Source organism: Triticum urartu, chromosome 2, assembly GCF_003073215.2.
Source record: "Triticum urartu cultivar G1812 chromosome 2, Tu2.1, whole genome shotgun sequence".
NCBI classification, from domain to species: Eukaryota; Viridiplantae; Streptophyta; class Magnoliopsida; order Poales; family Poaceae; genus Triticum; species Triticum urartu.
This window is the reverse complement of record NC_053023.1, coordinates 96662052-96677594: the sequence shown is the minus strand read 5'-3', so window position 1 is coordinate 96677594 and position 15543 is coordinate 96662052. Positions and strand designations below refer to the sequence as shown.

Below are 15543 nucleotides of genomic sequence, written 5' to 3'. Positions count from 1 at the left end.
ATTGATATATTGGAAGCCTATGTTTGGATATCGGAAGTGTTCCGGGTGAAATCGGGATTTTACCGGAGTACTGGGAGGTTACCGGAACCCCCCGGGAGCTATATGGGCCTAAGTGGGCCTTAGTGGAAAAGAGAAGGGGCAGCCCAAGATGGGCCGCGCGCCCCTCCCCTCCCTTGGTCCGAATAGGACAAGGAGAGGGGGCCGGCCCCCCTCTCTCTTTTCCCCCCTCCGCGAATCCTATTCCAACTAGGATTGGGGGGGGGGGGAATCCTACTCCCAGAGGGAGTAGGACTCCTCCTGGCGCGCCTCTCCTAGGCCGGCCGCACCCCCCCCTTGAGCCTTTATATACGGAGGCAGGGGCACCCCAGAGAAACACAAGTTGATCCACGTGATCATATTCTTAGCCGTGTGCGGTGCCCCCTTCCACCATAGTCCTCGATAATATTGTAGCGGTGCTTAGGCGAAGCCCTGTTGCAGTAGTACATCAAGATCGTCACCACGCCGTCGTGCTAACGGAACTCTTCCCCGACACTTTGCTAGATCGAAGTCCGGGGATCGTCATCGAGCTGAACGTGTGCTAGAACTCGGAGGTGCCGTAGTTTCGGTGCTTGATCGGTCGGGCCGTGGAGACGTACGACTACATCAACCAAACACTTCCGTTGTCGATCTACTAGGGTACGTAGATCACACTCTCCCCCTCTCGTTGCTATGCATCACTATGATCTTGTGTGAGCGTAGGAAAATTTTTGAAATTATTACGAAACCCATCACGGACATCCGGCGCGATCACTAAAAGGTTACAGAACCTCAGCTGTTCCACGGGTAGTAGAGGTCGGACATCTGAGATGGGGCCCGGACATCCGTCGTATCAGGAAGGCCCGGACATCCGGGGTATAACCCGAACATCTGGCGTGCAGCACAGCACAAAAGTGCTCTCTGGATGGCTAGGCCCGGATATCCGGCAGGTAGGCCGGATATCCGGCGTGAGGCCCGGACATCCGGCAGCCAAGAGGCAGAAACATGAAGGTTTTATCATGTGCATGTATGGCAAGGAGGTTTGTGGCAAGAGCAAGCCTTTAACTAACCCTATCGACCCCCTCTTAATAGTGCGGGATCCTATACTCAAGAAAATAAATATGAAATCAATTTTTATGCTTCATCTTTGAGTAAAATCACTTTGTATGCTCTTGATCCACACACTTCGATGAAGCGGGGACTAACACCTGAAATTTACTTGACAACCATTGTTAGTCCCCCTACATGTATATTGTCATCAACATCAAAACATGATGTAAGGGCATGATTGCGCTTTCAGCGGTAGTATTTCTTCTTTTACTTTCAGAAACCTTTTATTGTGTCGATTACAGGGCAAGAAATTGTTTTGTCGTTCGTGCAAAAAATGGTTCGTCGTTCCTAATTTTTCTGATTTTTGTTGCCAATGGCACGTCAACGGCGCCATCAACGCTGTTTCGCTATGACTTGCTGGTCTCCGTGCGCCTCAGTGCTCTCCAGCCATGATGTTGTCTCGGGAGTATTCGACGATGCCCTCGACGACATGCGTGGCGGGGCACGACGACATATGTGTCCAATTCTTGATTCCTTCAGCTATTTCAGTTCCCTTCTTGGGTGTCTCATGCGTGCACGAAAAGATCATCTAATTCAGAGTTGGCAGCACTATTTGTCAAGTCATTTCTTTCATATGCAATGTTTTCAGAGAAGGAAGTATGAGATTAACCTTTTGATCTTTGCAGTATACCGTTTTTTAAATAGAGTCCCAGTGTTGATGTTTTATAAAATGAAAGAACTATGTATAAATTCTCGCTGATGCTTAATTGGTTACTTATTTCTCTCATTTTATGTTTGTATTTTGATTGAGAAGATATTGTTGGGCCTATGAGAAGAACATCAACTCTTTAATTGCAGGGGGTGTAGGCGAGGTAGTGCCGCCGCCCACTACGAACCAACCCCTCTGTGTCACCCTGCTGACTCCTTGCATGCAACCGACGGCCTAGGTACCTCGCCCTATTCCCCATCTCTTCATATCCTCCCACATCTCTTGCTTCTCTCTGCCATCTAGAGTAGCCCCTGGATATGGTCATATGGACAATTTCATGCCCTCCATTGCAGTTGTTGCTATAATATGATTTATTACAACTTGTCTGAATGGGTTAGAAGAGGATTGATAATTATTTCGTGGGCATTCATTTATGTTTAATTTTCATTATCATCTAAAGTGTGAACTTGCCTCAAACAGTCAATTTACCTTCCTGCCACAAATTTCTATGCAACGGTGGTTGTATTGGAAACATCTTCTTCCAAAAAGTAAATGTTTTCACACCACATATTTATGGTCTATTTTGTTCGGATAAGTGATTCAATGAGTAGCTATGTAGTCTCTTAGAGAATTTATACTGAATGATACTTTTTGAACTCTAAATATTCTTATTTACCACCAAGATTGTAGCCCACAAACTAAAAAGTAAATGCGTATTCCTCTCTGTCCAGGATACTATTGCGAGATGGTCTGATACATAAAAGACGACCTAAAGCCCCTCTACGGAAGCATCCAGTCTCTCCGTTCCACAAATTTCGCCGGAACAACGATCTACCAACTTTGCCGGAACACTGAGCGCATGTGCTCCACATGAGGTACGACGTTCTAAAACTACACAACCAAGTCATGAGTAGCCTTAAAGTAGCAAGCTGTTATGTTTCAATATTTATTTGAAAGAGCATGTGTTTTGGACTTTATACTTCACCATGACAATTAACACCATGTCAGGTTTATCATTTATACTTCTCATTCATGGCCCTTGAAATGTATCCTTGGATTGTTGAACTTTATGATTGCATGAGTGTCTCATGGCTTAATAGTCGTTCAGGCACGTGCAGTTTTTAGGAATGAAGTCAGGAGAATAGCTTCTTCTGGGGTTGAGGTTTCAACAGGTTGATTTCAACCGAGGGATGATGGTGAAGTGGCCATATCTATGGTAAGACGTGTGGAGTAAAATTAAAAGTTGATACCTTGGTCTGCTGAACTTTTACGCATCTAGAGAAATTTTGTATCATATACTAAGATGAGAAATTGTATTCTTCAATTCCTGACATTTAACAGTGAACTGAGATGTTCTAGCATGGACTACAAACTAATATCAACTATGTTTGGGTATAGTGAAAGGAACTTTGCTAAATGCAGTTGCAGGACCATGAGATGTCGGCGTTGCATCATGGACACACCAAGGTCCCAGCCAAGTCAGTGATGCTGCCCCAACTACCGTTTTCTTCAGCTTGAGGAAGCTGCGGCAGCCTGACCCATTTCTGTATATTGCCGGCCTATCCAACCTGCTGCTAGGCAACTACTACTACTACCGTTGGATAGGTGAACCCTGCAACTCTCTCCTTCATGTTCTTCCCTTGTTGTTATCCAATTGCTCTTGATAATTTAATGATTCAACCAAATTTCATTGCAAAGCATACTGGACAGGGCTTTTCTTCTTTCAATGCAGTGTTAATTTGCGTTAAGTTGGAAATCCAAATCCATATATTTATAATTCTTGTTGTTATAATTACACAAGTATTCTCTCATATTATATATTTTTCATTAACTAATGTTCATACAGAACACCATCTCAGCAACTAGACCTGATATAGTAGTAAGTTCTGACATTAGATGCAACAACATTGACATTGATAAATTGATCATGTTTTTAGTAGGACAATAAACTTGTCTAGCATTTCATTATGAATTATGAATTGTAGGCTCTCGGAATAGATGTATCCACTCCCTAAATTATTCTCGGCTTGGAACAAAAAGATTTTCCAAAGTTCGGGAAATTGATGTCAAAACAACTGTACAAGCTATTCTTGAGGACCTGATTCTGTGGGCTCACCGCCTAAAGACGGAAGTCCTAAAGGAACACGCCGGGTTGTGGCGTGACTTCCTCTCCTCACGAATTTCGTGACCCTGTGAACTCTACCCTTATTGAAATATATTTAGGTGGGGAGCCTTTCCTCCCGGTGACCATTTAAAAAAAAATCTCCGTGTGGTTTCTGAATCATACATCCTGACATGCATTGGCAATCATTATTCAACAGAATGCCTTTTTACTGAATATAGACAACTGAATGGATTAATGGCATGCTTAGTATCTTTTGGCATATGTAACGTGGGGAAGAAAATCAGTGTCTTTTGATAGGGATGGTAACCTGATTGTATGCACTTCGCAATTTTCTTTTGGCTTCCTGCTATTGCGTTTTAAGTTGTCTGCTAATACTTTTAAGGCTCTCTTACACACAATGTCAGATGCTATCTTGGGTACGACTGAGTAATCTCGGCTATACCTCAACCCAGACATTAACAAAGCAAATAACTTGATTATAAGGTAAATTCATGATTATCAATGCCTAGCTATGTTTTGATCTTGACTAACAGAAAGGTCAAAGGGTGCAATGTGCAGGTTCAGAGAGCTCCTGGCACTTTCTCCGACCAAAGAAGTCTTTCAAGCCAGATTTTTTTTTTCAAGATAACAATAAAACATGGGAGCATCCCTGTCCATGCATGGAACAGTACTCGAGATATAGAGTGCTATTGTCTTACATTTCTCAATATCCCTAGCTTTATTATCAGTATTCTGATCATCATTATATTTTGTTGGTACACAATTATAGTTTGTTTATTTTATTGATCTATTTTCTTCCTAGAATGACTGCGGATTGTTTTCACATGATGATACGCTTACTAGTTATGGCCAAATCGGTCAATTTGTGGCAGCTGTTTTCGTTTCCCACGCGAGGGCGAGGCGGGGACATCGCTGACACGGAACGTTCCCCCGCCCGGTGGGCGGCCGCTCCAGGCTGGCGCACAAGTGGGCCGCGCCGCGTCGGTCAAGCGATTGCAGAAAGAATTACTGGTTAACGCGGGCGCCATTTCCATATCAGATCGGATCCCACTCCATCGCTGGACGCGATCACGCGCGCCGAGGGACACAGAATCCGCCCCGCTCCTCAATACTCGGACTCCACGGCCAGCGTCCGTCCGTCCGTCGCAGGGAGAGAGAGAGAGACAGGGAGGGCGGGGGAGGGAGGCCAGATTCGGCGGGCGGGAGATGAGCGGGGCGGAGGAGGAGGCGGCGCATGCGGCCGGCCGGGGCGGGGGCAGCGGGGGCGGGGGCGGGGGCGGGTCGTCGGGGAGCGGCGGCGGCGAGGGCCACCCGCGCCGGCGGTTCGACGACAAGAGCCTGGTGGCGCGCACGTCGCTCATCCTCTGGCACACGCACCAGAACGACGCGGCCGCCGTGCGCAAGCTGCTCGACGAGGACGGCACGCTCGTCAGCGCCCGCGACTACGACAGCCGCACGCCGCTCCACGTCGCCGCGCTCCACGGCTGGCAGGACGTCGCCGAGTGCCTCCTCGCCAAGGGCGCCGACGTCAACGCGCTCGACCGCTGGCAGAACACGGTGAGGCGATCCTTCCTCCTCCCCCCTTCCGCCTCGTCTGGTCGCTCCGCTTGTTGGTTGGATTCGGGTCATGATGCGGTCCGGGCTTCTTCGCGTGCTGAAATCGTTCGGGTTTGGCATTTGTGTTGAGCTCATATTGGCCCGTATTCCGATTGGATTTGGTTTCTTCCGTCATGAATTGAATTTGTCCTGATGATTATTCTCGAGGAAAAACGATGAGCGTGAGCGTCTTGTTTGCACTTGAGCTTTTCATTCGTCTGATGTCGCTCGTGCCGCCATCTGCCTTTGGGTACTTGGTTGGGAGCTCCGGCTGTGCTCCACGAAATTAGGATTACCACTGCGAATTGGCGGGGCTTGTCCTATATGATTAGTTGTTCAAATGCATCTGCAACGAGTTCGCTGTTGAATGCATATTTGCTTCGGAGGTTCTAGTTCCTGCTTGGTTATGTTTATGCTGCATGGTCGTGACTGTATGCTGCTTTTCATTCCAATTTCTAGTATTGTGATATTTGTCATAATTGCTCACGATGCTAACGTTTGGTTGATTTACAGCCACTTGCTGATGCAGAGGGTGCAAAGAGGCATGCTATGACCGAACTGCTCAAGAAGCATGGCGGGTTGACATTCGTAAGTAGCCATTCACTCGGGTTCGTTTCAATAGATTGTCTTGCTTATTCATTGCAAAGCTGTAGCGATGCTTAGTTTCAAACATTAGCTCAACATTTCTAAACTTGTAACATGGCACCAGGTAATTTCACCAGCAACTGTATGGTATGTAATTAGTGGGTGCGTTCCCCATATATTGCTCTGCAGCTGTCTTTGTCATGTTTCTGAATTTGTATCCAGGGCACCTGGTCCCAAATATTGTTACCAGAAGTAGAAGTGGAGTCTTTGGATGTGTCAGTGTTGTTTGTGGAAAATGTTAGATGAGGTACAATGGATGATTCCGGTATCTTGCTGCTTTACACATGCGCATCAGTCAGAAATTGATGTTAGTAGAACAGACGTGTCATTGTTGATTAGGAGATCATAGTGGATAATACTAAGGATGTGTTTCAGAGGTTTACTTGTCTATTTTCGTTTAATGGGTAGTTCTGGTGCACCTTTCAAGCGTGACCAAATCAATTATGCTCTACATAGTTGGAATAAATGTTATGTTTGGGTAAGAGCTGTTTAATAATCATCGAGACATCATTTGATGCTTATAGTTGTCACCAGCCTTTAATCATGCTCTGAAATCTGATACGCTGGATTCCTCTGATTCATTTTTGCTGCAGGGGAAAACTGGAAGCCACTTTGAAGCAAAGTCAATTCCACCTCCCCTAACAAACAAGGCTGACTGGGAGATTAACCCACTTGAATTAGATTTCACAAAAGCAGTAATGATCGGAAAGGTCAGTATTCTCGAATTATCTCTTGGTTATGTGCAACTATTAATCTGTTATATCTCCAATGTTTATGTGATGCAAAGCAGTCTTAGTTAAGCATTGCAATTGTTATCAAGGCAAACTGAGACTGTTGTGATTTCAAGCTCGATTTAATGCTAGTTGTTAGTTAACTAATGGACCTCGCATTTCTCATGATTACAAAATGTCCATGGCTCGCATTTTGAAGTTTATCCAGTTGGGTAGCATTTGGCTTGTTATTACCGTAGTGAGCAAGGTGGAACTATGACCCATAATTTTTCCATCGGTTAACTCATTAGTTGTATATTTGGTATGTCAAATTAGATAGAGGCAATAAACTTACTGTTTAGTTCCGGTCGTTTTACATGCTGACAGAATAATGGATGTTAAACATATTTCGGCGGTAAAAAAATCATTTTAGATATTTGATTGAAAGTAAGCTCGGTGTAATACTAGGAAGATAATGGGCATATATTGTCTACATTTCCATAATAAACGTGTGCTTTGCTCCTCATTTAGTTCATTAAACCTGCTAACCACTGCAGGGTTCTTTTGGTGAAATCCTGAAAGCAAATTGGCGAGGAACACCAATTGCTGTCAAACGCATTCTTCCATCATTATCCGACGATAGACTGGTTATGTAAGTAAAGTTTATTCACATAATCACCAAGACTCCCACATTTTGGACCCAGTTGCCAGCTTTCTAGTACTCCAGCTGATTGGCTAGGACTAGCCTCTTGCATTTCTATATGGTTAACTAATGTTCTGTTCAAGGTGTGACTGGACACCTTATAACCTTTTGCCGCATGTTTTATCTCATGGAATATTTCCTTACCAGCTACTTTCCTGGTTTGCAGCCAAGATTTTAAGCATGAAGTCAACTTGCTAATTAAGCTGAGGCATCCAAATATTGTACAGTTCCTTGGAGCAGTCACAGAAACCAAGCCTTTGATGCTAGTTACTGAGTTCCTCCGAGGAGTACGCAATCTGTTTTGGAAGTCAACTACCCTGTGATGTGGACTCTATGGCACTCACTAATGTTGTACTAAATGCATTTCCAGGGTGATCTTCATCAATATCTCAAGGAGAAAGGCTCCCTCTCCCCACTTACTGCCGTTAACTTCGCATTGGACATCGCAAGGTATTCTCATCTTTATGTGCTTAGCTCTTACTACTCCCTCCGTTCCTAAATATAAGTCTTTTTAGAAATTTCAATAAGGACTACATACGGATGTGTATAGACATATTTTAGAGTGTAGATTCACTCATTTTGCTCCGTATGTAGTCCACATTAGAATCTCTAAAAAGACTTGTATTTAGGAATGGAGGAAGTGTATACTACATAATCTGGATAAATATGATTGACACTTCTGCAAGATTAACTGTATCCTTCTCTTGGAAAATTAACTACCTATGCCCTTGAATATATAGTTTTCGACAATCTTATTATGGTTCATATGTTAGATCATTTTAATCTATATAATGCATTTATAGTGAACACTGATTCTCTTATGCGCCTCTCGTTCATCTGTAAGATACTCACTAATCAGAATTGACTCTTAATTTTGCTGTCAACAAATTCATCCAAGTGATCAGTAATAGTAAACTGTTGGTACTAGTTATAGTGGCATGGTCTCTTTATATCTATTTGAACTGCAATGTGGGTTTATACTAACACCACCTCCTTGAATTATCACACACAGTATCCTTTCTTATTCTTTGGGTTATTCTTTGGAAATAAGTACTTTGCATGATAGGTTCTAGCTCTCCATATGAATAATCACTTGATCTGGTGATCTGTTTTTAATCATAGAAATAAAATGATTCATGTGTTTCTCTTGATTATCTTCTGCAGGGGCATGGCCTATCTTCATAACGAGCCTAATGTTATCATTCATCGGGACTTAAAGCCAAGGTATGATGCCTTTACCTGTTTTTGCTAATGCGAGCAACTTCATATCTGGTCTAACCTATTATGTCAATCCCCAGAAATATTCTTTTAGTTAATACTGCTGCCAACCACTTGAAAGTTGGAGATTTCGGTCTTAGCAAGATTATCAAATCTCAGCATGCCAATGATGTATACAAGATGACCGGAGAGACCGGAAGCTGTAAGTCCCCATAAGTTATTTGATTTTTCTTTCCTCTCTTATACTTATCCTCACTAGTTGGCTTGATAATTGTTCAAAAATATAGATCGGTACATGGCTCCTGAAGTTTTCAAGCACCGGAAATATGACAAGAAAGTTGATATTTTCTCCTTTGCCATGATACTTTATGAGGTAATTTTCCATCTAAACTTAGAATCCAGCAACGCGTCATATTGTATGATCATGCCTGTTCAAAATGACAGTAAATGTTACTTTCGATTGTAGATGCTGGAAGGGGATTCACCTTTTTCCAGTTATGAACCTTATGAGGCTGCTAAGTATGTATCAGACGGGCATCGCCCAACTTTCCGTTCAAAAGGACATACCGCTGAGCTGAAAGAGTAAGTGCAAGCTAAACAGTACCCTCTTAATATTCTGCTGTTGCCATGTTCATGTAAGTCTCCAGTGTTGTAACATGGTTTTCCTAATTGTAGATTGACTGAGGTATGTTGGGCTGCGGATGTCAATTTGAGACCATCTTTCCTAGAGATACTCAAGAGGCTGGAGAAGATCAAGGAAAGCTTGGCATCCCACGATCACCACTGGCATTTATTCTCACAATAACAATGCATATATCCGTTACGAGCAATTTAAACTACAGGTGTTGTTGTGAATCTGAATTGATTTACTTGGGAAATTGGTGCCGATTGTGTACAGATTAGATGGGTCAAAAAATGTCCACTGAAACGACAAAAACTCTGCTGCTTTTCTTTCTGCTAAAGCTGATATATTCTTGTTTTCCCCATATCATTATTGCTTTTAGCTAATTCTGAAAGCTTGGAGAGTTATTGAGCCCATAGTTCTACAGCATATATCAAAATAGATAACCCACCCTTTACCATTTATCAGAGGTTTACATTCCTTGAAATTGCTTCAGAAGACCGTAGAGCTCTTATTTGTAAATGTACACTCTGTAGAGAAATACCAACTTTCAACTTTTTTTAATCTGGATAACTGAAAGATGATTTTGAGATTTTGCATAAACCAATTGTCTCATCGTCACTGCCAAAGTAGCCAATTTTTTTTGCTTCAACACATGCACGGGCAAGATTGGCACCATCATGAAAATAACACAGTTTTTTTTTCTGAGGGGGGCACGGTTTTATTTGAGTAGTTTCCTCTGCAACGTTCTTTTTGTGTGATTTTCAACAGAAAAGAAAAACATTACGTTGTTTTCTGGATTTTACCTCAAAAAGTTGTTCCTGAGCGTCAGTCATTTTTAAATACCTGTTCTTTTAGGCCTCACCAGGCACCCTAGTCAACAGAAAAAAAAAACTGAAATACTCCCTCCGTCCCATAATATAAGAGCGTTTTTTACACTAGTTATGGGACAGAGGGAGTAATAAATTTCTATGCATAACTTTTCTATCATCACAAAAGAAAACATTACTTTGTAAAGATATGGCTCAAGGTCTACATGAAGTACCATGACAAGATTGTTGTGACATTGAATCAGTATTCAACGCAAAAATTGAGCTGGTGATCTTGTAAATAAAGCATGTATGAATCGATCATGTCTTTTCTTATGCTAAACCTAAGCAAAAGAAAAAGAGGTCCAAGAGACAGACCCGAATAAAGAAGAAATAGTAATCTTTGACGAATTAGGATTAAGCAGTGCAGCACCAACAAGAACACATTCAAATTCCTGAAATAGCACACAATTCTCACAGGAGTGGCCAACCATGACGGTGTACAAAATGCAACATTTATAACAAAACCAAAACTCAAACATATATTTTGAGAAGAGTGACAGAACCTGCAAAGTTGCAACATAGAAGCAACACGACCAGGCTTGAAAATTTAAAACCAATGAATTTATCAAATCAGAATAGTTGGGGCTTTTCACGGAGAAACAGGCTCAGAGTTGGCTCACCACTGTAAATATTTCATTTGAATTGTTTTAGCTGGGAGAATTTCACTAAAAATGTAACTCCGAAATGCAGAGTGTTTATCATCTCAAATCTCAAAAAGAGGAGGCGCACAAGCTTTGAAAATTTTAAACCAACTGATTTATCAAATCAAAATTCAGATTAGTTGTGGCTTTCTCACAGAGAAACACGATCCAAGAGTTGCTCACTACAGTTAACATTTCATTTCACATGTTTGAGATGAAGAAATTCATCAAAAAAGTAACTCTGAAATGTTTATCATGTCAAAACGAGGAAGCACACAAGCTGAATTCAAATTTAAATTCGGTATTGGTGGGGTCTACTCACAGGAAGACGACACCCTTCAATAATTAGCAGCACAAAATTTAAATCAAGGATTGGTGGGGTCTACTCTCAGGGAGAAGACATCCTTCAGAAATTAGCAGCATAAAATTTAAATTAAGGATTTGTGGGGCCTTCTCACAAGTAGAAGACACCCTTCAAAAATTAAGGTATGCTGCTTAGTGTGGCGTGCACACGGTATTCTTTAGTAAAAGGCGAAAGAATAGTTCGCTTTGTGCTCACCACGCAGCTGCGTGCCTTTCACTGCTCCCACTACGCCCTCTTATATAGCCGAGCTCCCTCCCCTCTCTTCCTCAGCCAGGCGAGGTGGGACTAAACGAAACGCGGCTGGCTCCGCCTCCTCCACTCCCGTCGCACATGCTTCACCAGCAAAGCCCACAGAACAACAGAAGACAATATGGGCCAACCAGGTGATCAGCCCACCCCAGAGGCAACAATAGCCCAGTACAACAGGCCCGTCGCCTCACACTTCTGCAACTCCTTTTGAGTGCGGAACACACACACAAAAAAAGAGTGCGGCACACCCATCAGAATTTGATCCGTTCCTCAAAAAAAAAAAATCGCGACACATTCCTTCCTAGGTCGTGTGAGCACCATGTAAAATCGGGTGATTCTTTATTCTGCTATTGTGAACCCGGGAAACAATTTGTATTATTTGGTCACTACAACATTACTCACGAGTCATAACAGTAGCGACGATGTGGCTCTACTCAGCTCTAGAAAAAGAAAACAATGTCACTCTACGTCACATCATATGAAACCATCAACAGAAACATTTCAGCCCTGTTCAAGAAAAAAGGGGAAACATTTTACAACTGTATTTGATCGGGCAGAAGATAGGGCACAGAAAGGCATTTCACAAGTATGATGATCAACGGTTTCTTTCTTACTGATGGTTCGACTATTCGCTTGGAAACATAGGTTAACAGCTGGCAGAAACAATATACCCTAATTCGCAACGATTTGTTTGTGATCATGGGGGAACTACAGCAGCTTCTTTCTCTCGAAAAAGGTCTTCAGATGCCACAGCTGCAGCCCTGCCACGGATAAGCAGATGCCGAGCGAGAGGAAACTCAGCCACCCCATCCTCGAGTTTGTCTGCCTGTTGATGTTCTGCATTTCCTCCTCCCTGCACGAATGACAGGTCAAAAAAACTTAAACTTGGTTTCAGAATGACGTCACTAGTTACCACGGAATAAAATTTTGCCAGCGCCAAAAAAAAAAAACTACGCGGATGAATGACAGGCCAAAAACTTGATCTGAGAGTTAGCTGCGGTAAGTATATCATCAAATAAAGTTTTACCAGTGCTAGAAACAATAGGCAGTATTGTACCTTTCACGTAGATAAAACATTTCTTCATGGATAGATTTGATGGTATCCTCTAGCTTCTTCAGCTCTAGTTCCATCATCTGCAACAAGAATAGAAATGCATGAACAGGCTGATCCTACGACGAAACAATGTAGGATAGTACTACTGCAGCCATATACTGCAGTAAATCACTGTATATTACAGCCAAATACTAATTTAATAATCTATAACATGTCTTGGAAGATCTATGTATTTTTAATAGTAATAATTGGTGATGTACAACATGTTACTGGCTGTTCTCTCAAGATGTATAGGCATGACAAACAAAATGGTGACTTAACAATGTTAATGTGTTTTGTTCATATTAAGACCATACTCACAGAACCAGATATATTTTTGGGGCTTATTTTATGACTTTATGAGCAGTGTTCAAAAGCTACTATGAACCCCTATTGTGCCTACTGTTTAAGAACCAACACTAGCTGACACAATGATACACGTTACCAGCAATGATATGTCGATGTGCAATTATTATATGGACAATGTTGCAGATAAGCTACCAAACACCCAATTTCTGAGAGATAAAAGAATCAGCGGGCACTGAGTCTCTTTTCTGCATTCCTTTTCCTTTTTATGTGAAAATATGTGCTTATGATGAAGAGTCGATGAAAAATGGCTGCATGTCAAAATTAAAGATTGTCCAAAACATAAAGCCTTTGTTCAGTGAGAATCTGACTCTAAATCATACCTTACATTGTGCGCAAATGATGTTCACAATCCAAGTACAATAACATACAAAACCAAGTAAAAAAAAGCCTAACAGAACATTAAAAAGTCAATGTTGTAACCTAATTCATATACATACTCTTGTACAAGTATCAAAGTGAGCAAATCAGAACACAATAGTTAGCTTAATTTAACTAACCACAGCACTATTCAGCATCTTCTCCAGACACACTAATATGCAATAAAGGATTGGCTTGCAAGAACTGTCTCATATGCTTAAACTCCTTGAATCAAAAATTGAAACAACACAGATGCATACTCGAATCAACTCAGGCCTAGAAGGGACCAACATACCACCTCACAGGCGGATCGCTCAACATAAAGTAGAAAAGCCAGAAGTGAATTGATTGCAGGTGTGCTCAAAATGACTAGTGTCTACACATACCACAGAAAATTGCATCGCAACCCACTCAAGCAAACAAGCAAACTAAGAAACTCAACCTAAAAGTATATAAATGACAAAAATTACAAGAGATAACGGTTTCCACACCGAGATAATAACAGACGCTGCAAGCCTACCCTGTTCTCTTTAAATTTCAGCATACCCTAGAACTGAATAACTCAATCAAAGTTACAAAATCTACCAGTCCTAGAGACATACACACATAAATTGCTCTCGAACAGACAAACTTGCAAACAATTCTGTCAATGACATGACCCCCGAACAACCCATCATAATAACCCAACAACGCGCGCAAACTCACAATTTATTTCACATCCAAGCACCCACGTGGGTGACAGGCAGAGTCTATAATTCCCTGCTGCTAGGCGCAAGTTGCAAATTCAATAGAATGAATCACTAGCCAAAACTATATTATCTACAGGGCAATTCAGCCATATGAAACAACACATTAGTTGAAATTTGAGCACAAACTGAAGTAAGCAGCCCAAGGGCGAATCGAAACACTCACATCGACCTTGCCCTTCTTGGCGACGTTGGACCAGTCCTTGGCCGTGACGCCGCTCTTCCAGTCGAACTCGAAGGTGACGGTGACGGGCGGCTTGTGGTCAGGCGCCCAGAAGCAGGCCAGGTAATCCCCGGCCTCCACCGCCGTGAAGGCGAAGTGCCCCGACTGCACGTTCTCGGAGTAGTGCATGCTGTTCCCGTACGGCGACGTCACCTGCGTCGACCCAATCGCACAAATCAGCGAAATCAACAGATCGCCGCGGTTTGCCCCAAACCCAATCGCGGGCCGCACGACGACGATCGATTAAGTACTTACCCTGAGGGAGACGCGGTGCGACTCGGGGAGCTGGGCGTCGGGGTAGCTGGGGTCGGGGGCGACGACGCTGTACTTGCCGACGGCCATGGAGTCGACCTTGATCTCGTCGGAGATGCACTTGGTGTGGCCGGACTCGAGGTCGAACCGGAGGGCGCGCGCCGACGGGGAGGCCGCGAAGAGGACGGCGGCCAGGAGGAGGAGCGTCGAGGGGGCCAGCCATCTGGGGGCGGGGGATCCGGGGCGCCGCGCGGCCATGGCCGGAGATCGGAGCGGGAGTCGAAGCGCGAGGCAAGGTCCGCGGACGAAGTCACGAGGTGGTGTTGGGCGTTTGGCTGACTGGGATGGAGATGGGGGGGGAGGGGAGAGGCTTGTTGAGGTTTGTGACGTCCAAGTGACTAAAAGTTGTACTCGCCCTATCAATCTTTTATTAGCTGATATTTAGTGATCAATTTCCCTAAAAAAACTGAGAATAATTTTCATAGTACTCGAACTATGAGATCGCTTCGTGCATTAACATTGTTGAACGTTGAGACAGCAGGAGATTATAAGAGTATAAGTTAGTTGATTGATTGCCGATTTGATCTTCTCAAGGGAAGGTGCAGGTTTTTAAGTTGGTATCTGAACTTTTAAACCACAATCTTGGGATTCTGCAAAACTTGAACAAATTTTTCTATTGGCAGATGTGTGCGAAATTCGAAGGATTGTCTCGCCATGGGCAGGTGATGATTTCATTGCATGTCCGCTAGAAAAAAAGAAGGATAATTTTATGTTAAGAGTGTCTATCACTTTGTTTTAATGAGCTCCTGAGTGGCTCAGTCGTTTAGTTCTCGGCCATATGAGAGATGTGAGTAATCACGGATGAAAGGCCATCTAGTCAAGTCCTGCACCCTCTAAGGTTCTTACCTTCGTTCGGCAATTAGCGATAGGTTCCCTTGCAACATGATGCAACAAAGATAAGAGAAATTTGGAGGCAACGCCTAC

At 43.0% G+C, this 15543-nt stretch overlaps 2 protein-coding genes and 1 non-coding gene across 3 annotated transcripts; 1 reads left to right on the top strand and 2 right to left on the bottom strand.

Annotated features, from left to right (window-relative positions):
* Positions 1 to 4868: 4868 nt before the first annotated feature.
* On the top strand, positions 4869 to 9757 carry LOC125536093 (integrin-linked protein kinase 1-like). Its single transcript, XM_048699217.1, has 11 exons — positions 4869 to 5456; positions 6009 to 6083; positions 6734 to 6850; positions 7408 to 7502; positions 7720 to 7840; positions 7924 to 8003; positions 8718 to 8777; positions 8852 to 8973; positions 9059 to 9144; positions 9238 to 9353; positions 9447 to 9757. Exons 1-11 carry the CDS (start codon positions 5106 to 5108, stop codon positions 9574 to 9576), a joined length of 1353 nt encoding a protein of 450 aa, XP_048555174.1. The 5' UTR covers positions 4869 to 5105; the 3' UTR covers positions 9577 to 9757.
* A 1597-nt stretch (positions 9758 to 11354) lies between these two features.
* Positions 11355 to 11474, bottom strand: LOC125541999. The gene has a single exon (XR_007297785.1). It is a non-coding gene; the product is annotated as a U5 spliceosomal RNA (small nuclear RNA).
* A 524-nt stretch (positions 11475 to 11998) lies between these two features.
* On the bottom strand, positions 11999 to 14925 carry LOC125536091 (transmembrane emp24 domain-containing protein p24delta9-like). The gene is made up of 4 exons (XM_048699216.1): positions 14563 to 14925; positions 14251 to 14460; positions 12577 to 12653; positions 11999 to 12372 (listed from the first exon to the last, which is right to left on the bottom strand). Exons 1-4 carry the CDS (start codon positions 14815 to 14817, stop codon positions 12228 to 12230), a joined length of 687 nt encoding a protein of 228 aa, XP_048555173.1. The 5' UTR covers positions 14818 to 14925; the 3' UTR covers positions 11999 to 12227.
* Positions 14926 to 15543: the final 618 nt, after the last annotated feature.